At 39.0% G+C, this 17264-nt stretch overlaps 1 protein-coding gene across 4 annotated transcripts in view; it reads left to right on the top strand.

Annotated features, from left to right (window-relative positions):
- CHID1 (chitinase domain containing 1) overlaps positions 1 to 17264 on the top strand; it is a 216968-nt gene that overhangs the window by 75473 nt on the left and 124231 nt on the right. For all 4 annotated transcript variants that reach the window (XM_067540388.1, XM_067540385.1, XM_067540386.1 and 1 more), the window contains exon 9: positions 15831 to 15932. In XM_067540388.1, the coding sequence (XP_067396489.1) occupies positions 15831 to 15932 (102 nt within the window). The remainder of the gene's footprint in view (positions 1 to 15830; positions 15933 to 17264) is intronic.

Genomic DNA, 17264 nt, shown 5'->3' with positions numbered 1-17264 from the left:
TAGAACAGGATGCTGCCAGGTGCAATCTCCACATCTTCTATTCAACTTTGTGGTGTTTGCAGGGGAAAGTGGCAGCAGCTTGCTAACATCCCAATTCTTTACTGGACAACAGAAAGAGCCTTCAGGAACAGTTGCATCATCGGGAAGGTCATTTCAAGATTCTTCAGTTCTCCATCACCTGCAGTCCTTCTTCCATTTGAGGAGGGGGAGGAAGTTCCAGGACAGCCACCTTCCTTCAACTAAGAGGAGGTCTGGATTGCAGTTCATGAATTTAAGATTGGGATGATACCAGGAGTCTGTAACATTACCCTGAGATGCTGAAGACAGGTGAGAGTATTGTTGCACCATGGCTACGTAGGCTGTTCCAGACATCTGATTAAAAAAAATATCATCTCCAGTGATCGGAAATGGGTGTTTATTCTGTCTCTGTTCAAAATGAGTGACAGGCCGATTACACAACTATAAAGATACGACACTGTTGTTGATCCGAAGGAAAGCCTTTGTTTCTGTGTTAATATCTTGATCGACAATGTGTTTCATGGCAAAGGCCTAGATATTCAGTGCAGCTTGATAGCTGGTCGTTCCACTGTTGACCAGATCTTGCTTTTTTAGAAAATGATTGAGTTTAATAAACTAGGTGCAGCATATTTTATAGATTACAATCAGGTCTTTGATTCAGTGCATGGAATACGTTTGTGGGGTCTGATGAGGTGACTGTGTCCCTAGGAAGATAGCGTTATAGACAGAACAGCTCCATAGTGGAATGGAAAGCTGGGTTTGAGTCAGTGGCAGATACACATCATGGTTTCCTGTTTCCAGGGAATTTTGGCAAGACTGTGTTTGGTCACCATTGTTGTTCAATATCTGCATTGACTGGTTGATGGATAAGCTTGAGAATGCAGATTTCAGTGGTATTCACCATTCTGCTTTGAGATCTCACATATGCTGATGATGTCTTGTTGGCTCAGTTTGATGAATCCCTGCAGCAGATGGCTGATCTGGTCAGGGATGAAATAATGCCCATTGGTCTGGCTACTAATCCAGATAAAACTAAGTCCTGAACATTGCCATCAGGCAGTCTCCAGCTCCAGATTACAGTCAACTCAGTATTAACCTGTCTGAATGGGACACTGAGCAGGTGGCAACTGTCAAATATTTGGGAAGCATCCTGCATAGTGCTGGAGGATGCTTGTAAGACATGGATGCTTGTATAACAGTAATATTGTGATCTTCTGAATTATGAGTCAAGAGACATTTGACTTCCTAGCTATCATCACTGATGCAGAAATAACTTAATAGTTATTAATATACAGTTTTAGAGATGTGTGAGACTATAGACAGCTAAGACCTGATCTGTGTCCAAGTACTTATTCTACTAACCATAGGAAGTCATGAAAGATGAGGGATGGGGCTGGGAAAGATGAGATCTAAATATAATAGGGCGATGAGGTTACTTGTTCCAATTTTGTGTTCATATAGTTTAATTTTAAAGTCTCATTTTTAAATTTTATTTTTATTAGCTGCAGAAGTGTGGGTCATTGAGGTGAGTTGAAAATGGATAGGTTCATTTTGGTAATTGTTTCTGAGTAACTGTAATTGGCAAATGTTTAATAACCTTTTAAAAGAATGATAACACTGAGTCATAAACACGCCCATCATCCTCATTTGGTTTTTTCCTCTATATAAAAAGTTAGTGTAGCCCTGTTGATCAGACTTTTTCTTGATAGCCTTATTCTAATGGCTATTCTTAATGTGGATGTCTGAATAAAGGCATTAAGTTGAATCTGTGTTTCACTTGCATGCTGCTCAAAGCAGTGACTCCTGTTTGTTGGTCTGCCAATTTAGTGCAGCATGGGAATGACTGTAGCCACCAGAGATTCAGTGTATTTTGTATAGATTCGTAAGAGGAGTCCAGAAACAAATCTATTCTTGGAGGTAAATGGCTTTTAAAGACTATGACTAGCTATTTAAAATTAATAAAGCTATCGTCAGGCTGCAATTCCAAATACTGAAGCTGGTGTAAATGAATTCTTATTAAATAAAATCTCAGTGCCTTTTATTAAGACAGCAAGTAAATTTGTAGGTCAGTTGACCTGGGACAGACTGATACCTGAAATTCATGCTTTCTTAAGCCTAACATTTGCAAGGCTACAGATTCTGAACCAACTGCTGTAAGGGAATTATGTACCTTTTGGTATAATATTGGACAGTTATGCCAAAAAAAAAAAAAGACTCATTAATCTTTGTAAAGAGGAATAAATCCTGCATTTGGCATGTTAGTGTTTTCAAATCAGACTCATATGCTTAGGGATACAAGTTCACCCTGCATAAAGTTCTGCTTTTGGAACATGGCTTGCTTGGGCATTGAGACCTGGCATCAACGGTGTTGGAATAGTTTAGAAATTAGAGTAATTAATGGAAGAGCAGCAGATGTTCATTCTGCATAATCTTGCTTAATTAACATTTCAAAAGGGATAGAGGAAAAAGAGTTGAAGAGAGCTGGACCCTTAAAATGGGCTAGGGAAATTTTCCCTCCAATAGTCATGCTGTTTCCTCGATTTTTGATCATGTGTGAATCTTTTTAATCTGGATTACCAACCCTGGATGCAAATTTTCAAATTATCCACAAATTACAGGATTGGCAGTGGCAGTGCAAGATGCCCTGCCTATGTGCCTCAACCCTGACCCTGATTACTCTCCTGTCGTTGGAAAAGGATGACCACTCCAGGTCCATTCAGTCCTTGATATCTGCTAACTAACATTTACATACCTTTTATTCAGGACATGACATTGTTGGCAAACTCTATTCTTGACTTCGGTTTCTATTTTAGACCAGATGGGCCACAGATAATGAGTTTGACTTCTGGAAAACTGTTGAGTACTCCACAGCAGGAGCAGATCATGTGTTCTTTTCTGTTTGGAGAGCAAGTACTGCAAAGGCAACAGCTGGGATGGGGGGATATATAGGAAGAAAAAATGCTAGTCTTCAGTGATCTGCATAAATTTCATTTGATACTTAAGTGCTATTTTGTTTCTAGATCAAAATGCAGTATGTCTTTACTTGTCAGCCAGTCAGCAGTTAAAATTCCCAAGTGATCTGAAGCACTCTTGCCTTGTGAACTGTCCTCTAACAACATTCTTACTTTGTGAATCTGCATCTCTTACATTTGACATTCCCCACTGGCTTGTTAGTTTTCTAAATTGGTGCACTCTTCTATTCCAAGATGTCAGTCTGGAGGTTATTGTCTTCAAAAAATTAAAAATAGTTGAATAATTTAAAAAGGCCTAGAATGCTAATCCACAGCAAGTGGGGAAAATTAGGCATACATAGTAGAGTGTATGTAAGTTGTGACTGTAGGTGTTGATCAAATCTTGGCATCCTTAATGAACAACTGGTAAATAGCACTTTGGGTCTCTGAAGAAATCTGAATGTTAAGTCTCTTGTCATGCAGTAACTGCACCTATGGCTAAAGCAGCTGAAGGTAATGAAACTACAGGATAGAATTTGAATTTTTCTGCTTCTCGATTTAAAGCACCATTTACCTTGAATTGTGGCTCAGACAGCATGATGGCTGTTGATATGAACCTCAAAGAACTCTCCCCCTTCATTTGTACAGCTTCCCCTTCATCTGTATGTCAAATAAGATGGTTTTGTCTTGGAGTACAGGTAATCTCTTCTTTGTAGGATTTACAATCCATTCCTACTTTGTTCAATGCATTGGGACCCCAATTCCAATTTGGGGCCTTTGATTGCTACCATAATATGTTTGCTATTAACTATAAGACAGATCAACCAGTGTCTCTAGGCAAAGTACTTTTTCCATGCCTCTGGTATTGTAAGCTCTGAGATAACTGTATGTACATAATTTTAGGTGCCTACTTTAAGATGATGTTGTCTTTTTAAGGACCATTTTCCTGGTCTGCCCTTGGCTCTCTTTCTGTTACTCAAAAGTTGATTTTTGGAATGTGGTTTTTACAGTTTAAAAGGCCATAAAACAGCATAAGTAGCTTGAAATTTTTTCCAGTTTAAGATGATCAGTTTTAGGTTGGTCCAAACATAATGCAGAGAGAACAATACGGAAGCTAACAAGGGCATGAGTTAATTTTTTTTTGTTTTTTGTTCCTGAGCAAGCTCATAGAGAAACTAGTCAAAGGACAATTTCAAGTTCATCTAACTGAAGCTAGTATTCTAGATCCTGCACCATCTGGATTCAGGTCAGGATGTGAAACTGAAACTGATTTAGTGGCACTGATGAATAATTTTCTGCTGTTGATTGGTAGAGGGCAAACATCCATTCTCATCCTCCTGGAACTCTCCACAGACATTCAACACCATTGACCATGAGATACTGCTCTCTCACTTGATAGAGGTGGCAGGGGTCCTGGGTAATGTGCTAAAATGGTATGAGTTCTTCCTGGAGGGGATGCACTCAAAGAGTAGTGATGGGGAAGCTACACCTTCACCACTATACCTTGTGACGTCCCACAAATATCAGTTCTTTCTCCTGTCCTCTTTGGAGTCTACATGTAACCACTGGGTGAAATGATATGACAACATGGACTGTGAAGTGCCAGCAATATACAGATGATGCAGCTCTGCTCACCACATATAACTATACCAGTATTACCAAGATATCCCAGTGCTTGGACAAGATCAGCTCTTCCATAATGAATGGCTGGTTGAAGATGTACCTGAGAAAGATGGGTGATGCAAGTTGGTAGAGGAAAGCATTTGGTGCTTACCAAACTCAGAGAAGGGCTACTGGAATTTTGCTCTATTCCATCTTTTGCTGTTCCCTTTCAAGATAGCAATCACCATGTTCAGCAAGGTCTTGGAGGAACAATCTCTGATGATTGATCTACCTTATACTCTTTCAGAAAGATAAGGTGGTTCTTCATCCAGAGTTTCTCGCTTTCATCTGAAGTCAGTTTCTCTGCCTATTCTCCTCTCAAATCCCATAACTATCTTGGGAGGTCATGCTATGTATACAAATTTAAGAGCTGTCGGCTACTATTTAGAAAGAACAAAGCCTTTCTGAAAATTTAAGGTTCTGTAACTGTGTTCCTTGACACACAATGCCTACTGAATGGTTCTCTGGATGTAATAGTCTAAAACAGTTGCGATGTAAGTAATCCCCTTTTTGCCCACCTCTATTTTTCTTATAAAATGTATAAAATTTTCTTATACAATTTTCAGCATATCACATTAAAATGGATATCTCTTACAATGCTCAAAAAATGAGGTGTCTCTAAGTTTTGTGTGTGTGTGCGTGCGTGCGCGCAGTATAACATAAAAAATAGTCAAGTACGTTTTTTTAATAGCTAACTAAGGTGCAGTGAGTCATCTGGCATTAATACGTACAAGTAAAAATGTACATATAAAGTATGCAAACTAGTACCAGTGTTGTACTTCTCACATATTTTGAAGATATAACTCATACCAAATCAATTTAATTCAGGTGACTCTTGCAGCAACATAAAGTCCTAAATTTACAGGACAATAAGTACTTCCTATGACAGAGTGCTCACAGTTCTTTTTGAAGGAAATGAGTTGAGTCCTAATCACCTACAAGGCATGCTCAGTGATTGTACAGTTGGGTCCTGAATTCTTGTTGCAGGGCCTTGTTGCAGTCAGTGAATAAAGAATTTTGTCTGTGTGTAGAGTAAGTTTTTTAAAACACTTTATACAGTGGCATATTTATATGGTGTTTCACAAACCTAATTTAAACCTGTTCTGTCATGTAAATTACATTTTCTGTTACCATTTCCATCCCTTGCAATTTTATTGCAAGTCTTGTGACTTAAAGTCCCAGCTCAACTTTCATCTGAAAAGGGCAAGTTTTTTGCCTTCATAGCTGGGGAGAAGTTTAAGAAAATGATGTTTCCTAAAAATTGAAACGAGAAAGGAACAAACTTGAGTTTTTTGGGGTTTTTTTTAACCATGAGGTTTGTGAATCAGTTTCACAGTTTTGGGGTCTGACTTCTGTTTTTTGAAAGTTGGAAATACAGCTCATGTAAATATTATTACAGACCTGACACCAACCTAAGTCAGTTGGTTACACAACTATGTAAACAGACTTAAATTCCTAGTTTATACAGACCGATTTAATTATTTGTATTACTATATTGCATAGGAGCCGTAGTCATGCACCAGGACACTATTGTGCTAGGTGCTGTATAAACACAGAACAAAAGGACAGTCACAGTGATAGATATGTTAAACACTGAAAGCGTCTCTGTATAAATAACTAGTTTACATCTATACTGCAGACTGTGCAAAGCTCATTTTTCAGGTAGTGGCTGCTGTGCATTTTAAACCTTTCTAGAGAAAAGGAAGAAAATTTATAATACAAAGGGTGCTTGGTATAGATATCTATCTAAATGCAAGATTTAAAAATTCCTTTATATTATTCGTATTACTATTTGAATATACATTGTTAGTTGCAGTGGGGTTTTTTATCACTGAGTGAGTTGCAAAATTAGCATTTCAGGCATTAAAATATATGTATGTCAAAATCATTTTTTCATATAATAGGAATTTCCTCAAGAATAAAAAGGAAAAAATAATTGAGGGTGCATGTTCCTAGACCAGATGATTTAGCATTTGTTTTTTATTTATAAGCAATTGGTTCTGAAAATATATCAGTTTTGCCTCTCTGTTTTCAGATCATGATATCATGGATCCCTCCATCTTTTAGGCACTTTTGTGACCTACTTGTACATATTCTCCTGTGGCCCTGGGTCCGGGGTCTGATTCAGTCTTCAGCTAATACTGTTAGCTTGTGCAAACTGCCCAGTTAGTGAGATGATATATTGAGCTGTACCATCCAACCGAATAATTGCCATGGGATTTTCAAGCAATTCTGTGAAGATCACTCACTGCAGGTGCTGCCTGAGGAGAAGGAGGGGCTGTATTCACTTAGATGAATAAGTGGGCCAAAGGTGTTAACATAACCCAGTAATGTTTAGTGTCCAACATTAAACAGTATTAAACAAGTCTTCGGATTTGCTATACTGAGACCTCTGTCTGTTTAGTATCATGGCAAAGACACCATTAAAATCCTTTTACCCTTTTATTGAAGATAAAGAAAAGACGGAAAGACAGGTAAATCATTTGAAATGTAAATTAATAGGGCTTTCATTTTAACTACATCTCTTATTCCCTTTCCCCATTAGATGGAAAGAGTTTTAGGAGGAAAAAACCCCTTGAGTCTCTTAGATGGCATCAAAGATGGGAATAAATTCCCTTTTGGGGAAAAAAGAGATTAACAACAGCTCCAGCCCATCTCAACGAAAGTCTGTTTAATCCCAGGTGGTGGTTGAGATTCAGCTGTAGCTGGTAGAGGTGTAGCAATGTCATCTGGGTCCTTCTCTCTGATCTGGCCTGGTCTGGTCAGGACATCTCTCAGGATTAGGATGATGAAAACCCAGGGTCCCGGAAGACAGTGTGGGGTGGCAGGCATGATGGTAAAGCTTGTTCGAATAGCCAATTTTTCTCCCCAAAGTCTCTTTAAGGACCCACAAAGGAAATGGTGTGTGGAATAGCCCATCCCCTCGTTATTTTGTCCACCAGTTAGGCTTTTTTTCCAACACACCAATTCTGGTTCACTGATTTCTGGTTCCATACTTTTCTTGTTTACCAGGCATGATCTTAACATAGTACTTGAGTTACATAAGTAGGCCTTTTTGTTTGTACTAATTAAGTCTTTTCAACTCCCTTTCGTACCTTTTCCCATGAACATTTGTTGTTATAGATTATTGTGACGTCTTATGAACTTTCAGGTACTTTTTACAGATGAGCTCACAATTAGGGTCAATTTGTAGGCCCAGTTATCACAATGGTGTAACAGGTTCTTTTCCTTGCTGGCACTCACCGTTAACAGCTAGTCTAGTTCTATGGTGGTCTGTCTCTTCTGTGATTCAGCCCTATGGCCAAGGTCACACATTGATTTCTATTGCTTCCAGGGTATATAAAAAGTCCAGCAATGAGGTAGCACTCTTGGTAAAGCAAGGGACATCTGGATCAGTGTCTTGGGATCTTAACTTTTCTGTCTTCTGGGTCTTCTGTATTTATATTCCCCATTTCATAGTTAGACTTTTGCCTGTGATGCTCCTAGGGTTTTGTGGGGGAACCTGGGTCCACCCAGTTCACTGGGTTCTGATCCAGGGTCCAGTGGTAAACAGTTATGTCCTGCACCTGAGAGTGCTATACTGCTGCCTCCCTGGGTCACTTCTTACCAGTTCCCTCTTTTCACCATGAATAAAGTAAAACCGTAAATTACTGGGATCAAAGATCAAGTCTCAGACTTGCTGAGAATCACAAATCTCTTTGTCACTACATAGTCAGGCCTCAGGAAGCAGGAACTCCTGCACTGCTCCTTTCCAGGAACTCAGAGTGTAGGTCAGTTCACCTCCGTTGTCTGCTGCCCTCCAGAACTGGCCTGTTCTCCTTTTGAGCTCCTCTGCCAAGTCTTCCTGGGCCCAGAACTGCTGCTTAACCTTTTCCTTACAGGTGTGGGGTTTGCATAGCCCCAGCACAAGTTCCTACTCATTAGATCTGGCTTTTGTGTTTTTATTAGAATTCCCCATTTTCAGTTGCTTACTCTTCCAAAATTTGTATCTTGTGGGATGAACTCTTGCAGACCTGCTCTCTTACCAAAGATAGGCTTTTATGTTGTTTGAGCAAAAATGGTTTGGCTATCTGGCAATTTGGCAAAAAACAAGGTTTTGTGTTTGGGGATGGGGGAGAATACTTCCTCCTCTCTTTATGTGCGGGGAAAGTGGTTTGCGACAAAAGTTTAGTAAGAGATCTTTCAGGTATCGAACCCAGAGGCTTGAGCAAGGGAGGACAATAGTGTTCCAAAATAGCTAGTGTAATAGTGGGGAGAGTGTTCTGGGGTGGTTAGAAAGCTGGAGGGACAGCAATTGAGGGAGCTTTAGTTGGGGTTGGCCCTGCTTTGAGCAGGGGGTTGGACTAGATGATCTCCTGAGGTCCCTTCCAACCCTAATGTTCTATGATTCAATAAGCTATAGCTAGGCAGTGATGACTGAGCTGGCCTTTGGGCATTGTTTGTGTGCAGATGGGCTTAGCTCTGTTTAAGATGTGTGTAGTGGTGTAAATAAGTGTAAGTAATATATACTACTCTAGACTCAGAATCATTGATTTCTCCAGCAACAAATTGATCTTCTGCAAGTCTCCAAAGCTATTTCTCAAAAGAGGATTGACGCCTGGAGAGCTGTAATGGCTGGAGGCTGGCAGTTTTAATATGGTGTAGTCATCCTCATTGAAAGCTTTTGAGTGTTCCAGGGAAAATTTAGCTTTGACTTGCATTCAGTGAGATTTCCAACCCCAGAATCAATCTCTGAATTCTTGTGTGGTTTTTTGGCACTGTGACAGGGTGCTGGTTGTTGACCCTCAGGCCAACCCCATCACACTAGCTTAAATAGCTTTGGGGCAGCAGAGCTGGTTAGCTGGGATGTTGCCTGATTGCCTGAGGGGAGGCAGCTGTCCGCATGTGTAGGCTGAACAGTTGATTAGGCAAGGGCAGCGGCTGCCCCATGAGGATTTATATGCTGGTCAAGAAGGGAAGAGGAAGGCCAGAGAGGGGAAAGGAGTGGAAGGGAGTCTGGAGGCTTTGCCTGTTTCCCCAGATACTGAACAGCCCTAGAAACTGCTGGCCCGAGCAAAGCACTGTAGGGTGGTGGGGAATTCACATGCATCTTATAAATAAAGTACTGGTTACTGCAAGCTGAAGGGTCTTCGAGTCCTTTATTCGCCAGAGGGGGACTGAAGCAGAGGGGCTGTGGCAGAGGAACCCCTTACAGGCACTTACCGAAGATATGAGCAAATGCATGACACCTTATTTGAATATTAAGCATGTATGTTTTCTGAGGCTTTCGCTGAATAAAGCAGGGTCCCATTGGAGCCATGACATATTGTGTGCATTAATGTGCATGCTGAGAGAGAGACCGCATCTGGTCTTTGCATAGGTATGCAGGAAGGTATAGCACATGCCTTTCCCCTTCCACCCTCACATGTAGGAGTGAACAACAGTCTTAGTTATTGCACACATCTGAGTTCAAGAACAGCATGGCTCAAAAGGCAGGATGCTTTTAGGCATGACCTTACACTCCATAGCACTGGTGAGCAGAGCTGGAGATGCTACTGCACTACTTTAAAGTCCCCATCAATCTACGTTGAACTCAGCACTCACTGTGTATTGTTTGCTTTTTTCTCTCTGGAAATCTTCCCTTTATGCACACTGACTCAGCATGTCTGTGTGCTTTCCTGACAGGAAGGACTATGTCAGTAATTATTATTCATGGCTCTGTACTACAGAGTCCTGTCAAGGCTATGGCATTGACCTGGCTGCTATATCCATACTATCACATGCACAGATAACTTCCATTTTCAAAATGTTGCTTCACTAGGTGAAAAGTGCTTCAGAGAGCTATCAGCCTTCCCTTGACTTGGTGAACCAGAATTTGACACTTCTGCTTACTGCTGCAACTACATTTACCAAAATGGCTGCTACCACCAGGATTCTTTCCAAGAAAGAAAATATCTAAGCCACCCTGTATCTTATAAATGTATTTGGCTACCATTAGCCATGTCTGCATTCATGTGATCCAAAAGGTAAAAATTCCAATGAAAGAAGCCAGCTTCTACTTCCTACCAATAAAGGAAAACAGATTGAATGTAAGAATAAATAGGGAGCTTGAAACTACTGATCATGAACGAATTGAATTTTGTGACTGAGTTCGCAAAATTCAATAGTACAAAAGTGTTAAATTTTAGGGAAACTAAAATTCTGAGGAAATAGCAAATCGAGTAAGGAGGATCTGGTGTGGGGAGAAGCTTTGCAAACTACAGGCACGGGGAGAAACTGGGGAATTACACAAAATAAAATAATTAAGCCATTAATGACTAGATGACTTCTGAAAATAGAAGGATACAGTGAACAAGGAGCCAACAGCTTCCTTCATGAAGGAGTGATCAAAGTCTGAGGATGGAGAAAAAGCCCTGAACTCTAAATAGAAAAGAGGTGAGGTAACTAAACAAGAATGTAGTTTAAACTTGCAGGAAAAAGTACAAAGAGTTATAGGAAGCTTTGTATTTACCTTGCCCCATTTGGAGAGTAAGCATAGTGAAACAATAAATAGCAAAGAAAGTAGGTCCATTTAAAAGTAAATGAAAGTGGTTTGAATGGCTGATGTGCTCAAATATTTTTTCTATTTTTCAACACTTAATATGATTTGATAGGTGATCATAAAGTGAAAACCTTGTAAAAATACTTATCAGTAAAACCCAGAAGGGTTTTGTGGAATATTTGAACATAAACTATTTAAAAGGCCCAGATGATATGCATCCAAAGATGCTGAAGAAACTGCTGTAGCAAATTGTACCACCGTCAATTACTTCTAACATAACACAAACTGGAGAGGGACCAGAAAATAGGAGAAAAACAAATATAAAAGTGACCTTTGAACAAGTAATCCTAGCAATAGCCATTTTGTAAGTCTAGCCTCCTTTTCCTAGAAAAAGAACAAGTTGCAAATTTTGTGGAGGTTAATAGAATCATGAGCAAAAAGCATCAAAGAATAACTCCAGACAAACTTGATAGTGATAGAAATATAAAAATTAGTGGATGAGTGGTAGATGTATTGCGATGTGATTTTAATAGAACTATTGACAGTGCCTCAAAACTTGGTACTCAATTCATACAGGTTTTGATATAAATGCTGACCTTTGAATAAAAAAGTGTTATAAATAAAGTTATGATAAATGGCAGAATAACAAGCTAATAGAAGGAGGATTTGGAGTAATGCAAGAATCATTTAGGCCAGCTGTCAAACATCGGATCTGCACTGCTGCAGCATGTCTGGTGAAGACACTCTATGCCGACGAGAGAGAGCGCCACACTGGCACTTCTGTCAGTGTAACTTATGTTGCTCAGGGAGGGTGGTTTATTCACATTCCTGAGGGACATAAATTATGCAGACATAAACTATAGTGTAAACATAGCTTTAGCTTAATAAAAAATGATTCAGTAGGAGTGGGATGAAATGAGTAAGTGGATAAAGGTAGGCTAAATATCAAAAGAAAATTTTCTGCAGTGAACTTCCACTCAGGGAATGCCTTTGGCACTGCATGTGCTTCTTTCCAAAGCTGAATGCCTGGAATTTTTTGGTATTGAGTAGATTTCAGAGATAATTACATTGAAAGGTTGATTACTTAAACAATCAAGTGGGACTCCCCAAATGTGTCTGAGCAGAGTATTAAGGAAACTGAGCCTCATTTTTGTGGGGGAGAGGGAATTATTTGACATGCTTGCTTTTTAGAATAGAATAAAAGAATTTGACATGGCCTAACATATAAAAAGAACACTTTTTCTCTTTTAAATGTACTTTCTCTTGATACTAAATTATTATATTTCTAGAGGATATTGCATAATTACAGTATGTTTGTACATGATTAAGAACTGATTTCTATTTTATCTTTCTTACAGAAGATCACATTTCTCTCACATTCAGTGCTTCATTTCATGCTTTAAAAAACAAAACAAAACATATTTTCTTAGGGCCCAAATTGCACAGTCTCCCTTTCAACAGTGTTGAGGTAAACTCAAAGCTGATGCAAATGCAGAAGTGTAGAGGACAAAGATAATTCCACACAAAGAACTTTTTGAGATATTGTGTTGTTAAATATTCTGATTTTTTTTATATGTGCTTGCACAGCTAACTTCTCTCCCTTAATAGTTGCACTTTTGTGAACAGAACAAATAACATTCAGTCAACTGAGACTTTAATGACGAGCTGCCTCCAGTATACACATTACATATTTCTGATAAATGGTGATTGGGTCACTGCAACTGCATTGACTCTAATATGTGCTTTATATTCAAAGCCTAGATGAAAGACATGGATTTTCATGGACTTGCTATACATCCTCTGGCAAGTCTTGGCCCTCTGTATATCAATTTCCTCAGCTTTATACTGGGGAAAATACCTACTCTGCAGTGGAGTTTAGGATTAACTTAAATTTTGAAATGATTTGCGATCCTCAGATGAAAGGCAGAATAGCAGTGCAAAGAGCTTGGCTTGTGTAGCCTAACCAAATGAAGGCTGATGTCTTTCTATAATTACATCAGAGGGATAAATACCAGGGATGTAGTTGTTAAAGTTAAGTGCCAATTTGGACATGAGAAAAAATTGATGTAAACTGGTCATCAACAAGTTTAGGCTTGAAATTAGATGAAGGTTTCTAACCATCAGAGGAATGAAGTTCTGGAACAGCCTTCCTAGGGAGCAATGGGAGCAAAAAACCTAACTGGCTTCAAGACTGAGTTTGATAAATTTATGGAGGGGATGGTATGATGAGACTGCCTACAATGGCATGTAGCCAATCTGTGACTGCTAGCAGCAAATATTTCGAATGTCTAGTGATGGAGCACCAGATGGGGAGGGCTCTGAGTTAATACAGAGAACTCTTTCCTGGTTTCTGGCTGTTGTGTCATGCCAAAAAGGCTCAGTGTCTAACTGATTATTGTATTTTGAATTGGGAAGAAATTATACTGTGGGTCAGATTGGCAGAAACACTGGGGTTTATTCACCTTCCTCTGCAGCATTGGGCATGGGCCACTTACAAGTTTAAACTGGTGTAAATGGTGGATTCGCTGTAACTTGAAGTCTTAAATCATGATTCAAGGACTTCAGTAACTGAGCCAGAGGTTAGGGATCAATTATAGAAGTGGGTGGGTGAGGTTCTGTGGCCTGCGATGTGCAGGAGGTCAGCCTAGATTATTATAACGGTGCCTTCTGACCTTAAAATCTATGAGTCTGAATTTCTATTCTCAAGTATCAATTCCTTTAGTGAGAATCTTTCTGAAAGACCCTGGGTTGGGCAAGTTACTCCCCTCCCCAGCTGAGAGTTTCCCAAAGTGTTTGAGCAGAACTGACTGCTGCTGCTGAATTGGTAGGAGAAGTTCACTGGAGGAGTTTGATTGTCAGTGATAAATGTTTACACCCTCTGTGGATGGAGCATATTTCTATAGTGCTCCTTAATTTGGTCTGAATCAGAAATTCAGGCCTTTGTTCCTGGACAATCATCCTTTCTTATTTGAAACAGTTGAGTTACAAGCCTCTGTGTGTGAGAAAATGACAGTGTTTTGCATGCCTTTTTCCCCTTCCTTGGCAGTTCATTTGAAAAAGGCGGTTGGGCAAGTTGCATCACTGAGTTTCATTAAAGTATTACCTTTCTTAATCTACAAAGCAATACAACACACCATAAAAATCTAATGCTTGCTATAATTATTCTTTATGCTTTTCCCCCGCAATAATCAGAATCAATTTACTGAAAATGCATTTTGCTGGGGTTGAGGAAGGGAAACTCTTTTGCCTACAGGTGTTCAGGTTTCTATGACATTGTAACAAAGACGCCCTGCATTTGATTTATTCTTGTAGAAAGTTTGTCATTTAAATTTGCAATAAAATGGCAGGCAGAGATAACTGTTAAGATTGAGGCTCACTCATGGGGCCCAGGAGAGGAGATTGGTTTTTTTAAATTTGTGTTTGAAGACCTCAAGGAAAAGATGGGGGGAAGGAGGAGAGGGCTCTCTGTTATATGACAATTAAATTTTTGGTTCTTGGAACATGAGCTGCCATAACATCCATCAAAACAAAACAGTTACCAATATGTTAATCTATACTGGAGGTAAAAAATCTGATTCCAATATGTGATTTGTCAGGTTAATTGACCTGACTTGCAAATATCATTCATAGTCAGTCCATTTATGTCAACATGCACATGGAAAATGACTATTCCAGGCCACTTCTTAATCTCTGTGCCATTAACTTTTTCCCAGAGTGATGGAGCAGGAGTTAATTTACAGCATTTATAGATAAGGGATAATAGTCAAGGTTTAGACCTAATTATGGTGTTCTTATAAAGCTATTGGTCAGGAGAAATTGTGAACTCTGAAATATTTTGCCTCTAATTCACGGGAATTATATTCTCTATATTTTGTCTGGGTGACACAGAATAGCATTGTACGTATTTGCTAGTACATAAATTTGCTCTCTTCTGTTAAGTAAACTGGAGTTTGTAGCAACCCATGCCCATTGGTGCTTTGTAGTATTCCTTTCCATGTTTAGCTCTGATTTAGGAGGGAGTGAGCTGTTTCTCCTTTTATCTGTCTCTTCCCACTCCCTCCCCCATGTCCCAGATCCCTGTGGCTGGGGACACAGTATGTTCCAGCCTACCTTAAAAAAAAACAAAACAAAAAAAAAACGGGGGGGGGGGGGAGAAGAAAGTCAGGGGCCTCTAAATGTCCAGAACTAACGAAATACATGAAGTTGGGTTGGAGACTTGGCACTTGGTTATATAAGTAAAGGGTCATTATAAAAATATCAAAAAACTCTCTGGGATTTTTGTTGTTTTTATAAGAGAAATTTGTTAAATGCATCCCTCGACTTAAGCTTGCAGTAGAGAAACTCATCCATTGGTCCTTGCTCTATTCAAATCAAGAAAAAGCAAGGCATTTATAGAGTAATATTCTGCCTTTTTTTTCTCTACCAACTCAATTTTAACCTGAATTTCCAGGTTTCTGTATTCCTTCAGGAAACAAACCTCTCCTCTTTGTTCATTTTTTCCTTTTTATACACTTTGCTGTCTTAAGAATGTGTTTTAAGAACTTCACTGAAGTCTCTGACTGAAATCCCAAAATGAAAGGTTTTTGCTGTGTGATCAAACTGAATTCAGTTTAATTCTTCTAATCTAGGGGAGAGAGCAACCCGAAGTATGTAATACTTTGTCTTTTTTTGTTTGAAAGGACCAACCAGTTGGGAATGTTTACAAAGGAAGAATTTGATCAGTTGGCCCCAGTAATGGACAGCTTCAGTCTCATGACATATGATTATTCAACACCACAGAGGTAAGTCTACATAGCTGGGCAAAGATAACCAGAAATTATTTAAGTCAGTTATGTAGTTATGAGAACTATAGCCTGGACTGATCCCAAGAAGAGTGGATAGTTTGTTCTAACTACATTAGGTGTAAGATTTTTAGTTTACCTGTTAGGATTATGGATGAAGACTGAGACTTTCATAGCTGTCTAAAATTAGGGATGATCTATTCTCATTAACTTTAATGGAAATTGGATGTCCAGATCTCTTAAAGGGTTTTGAACCTCAGCTGAAGACTTTGTCTGTTTGCTAGTATCTGGACACTTGTTTCTTCTATGTAAGTTGTTCTTTACTTTGCTTTCAGACCCTGGTTGGTGCAGTTTCATTTTTGATGGGATGAATGTACAAATGTACTTTTATTCTGTGGAAAAATGGTATTCAGCTTGCCTAATTTGGCCTTAGAATATACTCTGGCATTTAATAAACTGTTTTTAAATGGTGTATTAAACATTTTCATTCCCATTGGCTGTGGCTGACTTCAAATTCATGTTTGTGATAAAAATATCCTTCTCAAGTTCCTGCTAAACTTATAGTATATAGTCAGCATAGAGGTGAATTAGTAAAATTGCCCTGTCATTGGGAATACCCTATCATTCACTTATACTAGTCTGTAGCACTCCAAAGAGATCTTTGTCATCTCTAGTGTATTAGCATTTTGGTAACATACAGACAGGTTTGTGTTTGGTGTTTGTTTTTCCAAATAAATGTTTAAAAGAAGCTTGTCTCCATTTTCCAAGAAGAGTTTATATATCTCCCTCATTCTTATATCTTCCCACACCCTACCTCTACCACTCAGTTTCCACCACTCCTTCTCAACAACCCAATCCTAAAGCCGTAGAATAAAAAAAAATAATAATAATATACTGGGAATGAGAACTGAGATTCAAACATATTTCTTTTAACTTCTCTTTGCTGAAACATGTTCCAGTCCCAGCCACATATGCAGCAGGTTTCTTATGGCTACACAATCAGATAAAAAATAGCAACAAAATGGGAGCTTGTCAAAGCAGTTTTGCTTAGGACCTCTGACTGTCTTTTACTCATAACTGGCAATGGAACACAACACCGCCAAGAACCTAGCAAATGATAATACATTAGTTGAATCAATAAAGCCTTAAAAACTTATCTTGGCTAAAGAATTGCACAAGTATATTAGGTTTGTTTAATCTTTAGCTAGATATCAAAATCAAACAGCTGTAAGAGATCATTTTAAATTGAGGTGGAATTTTGCTAGAACAGCAATTTTGGTTTTAAACGGTGTTATGGAGATACTGAGTCAGTGTTTTAGTTCTTTAACTATT

This window comes from Emydura macquarii, unplaced genomic scaffold (genome assembly GCF_026122565.2).
Source record: "Emydura macquarii macquarii isolate MOO-44397 ecotype Brisbane River unplaced genomic scaffold, CSIRO-AGI_Emac_v2 contig_587, whole genome shotgun sequence".
In the NCBI taxonomy this organism is placed as follows: Eukaryota; Metazoa; Chordata; order Testudines; family Chelidae; genus Emydura; species Emydura macquarii.
Note: the sequence above shows the minus strand (reverse complement) of the source record. Positions and strands in the feature narration are given on the sequence as shown.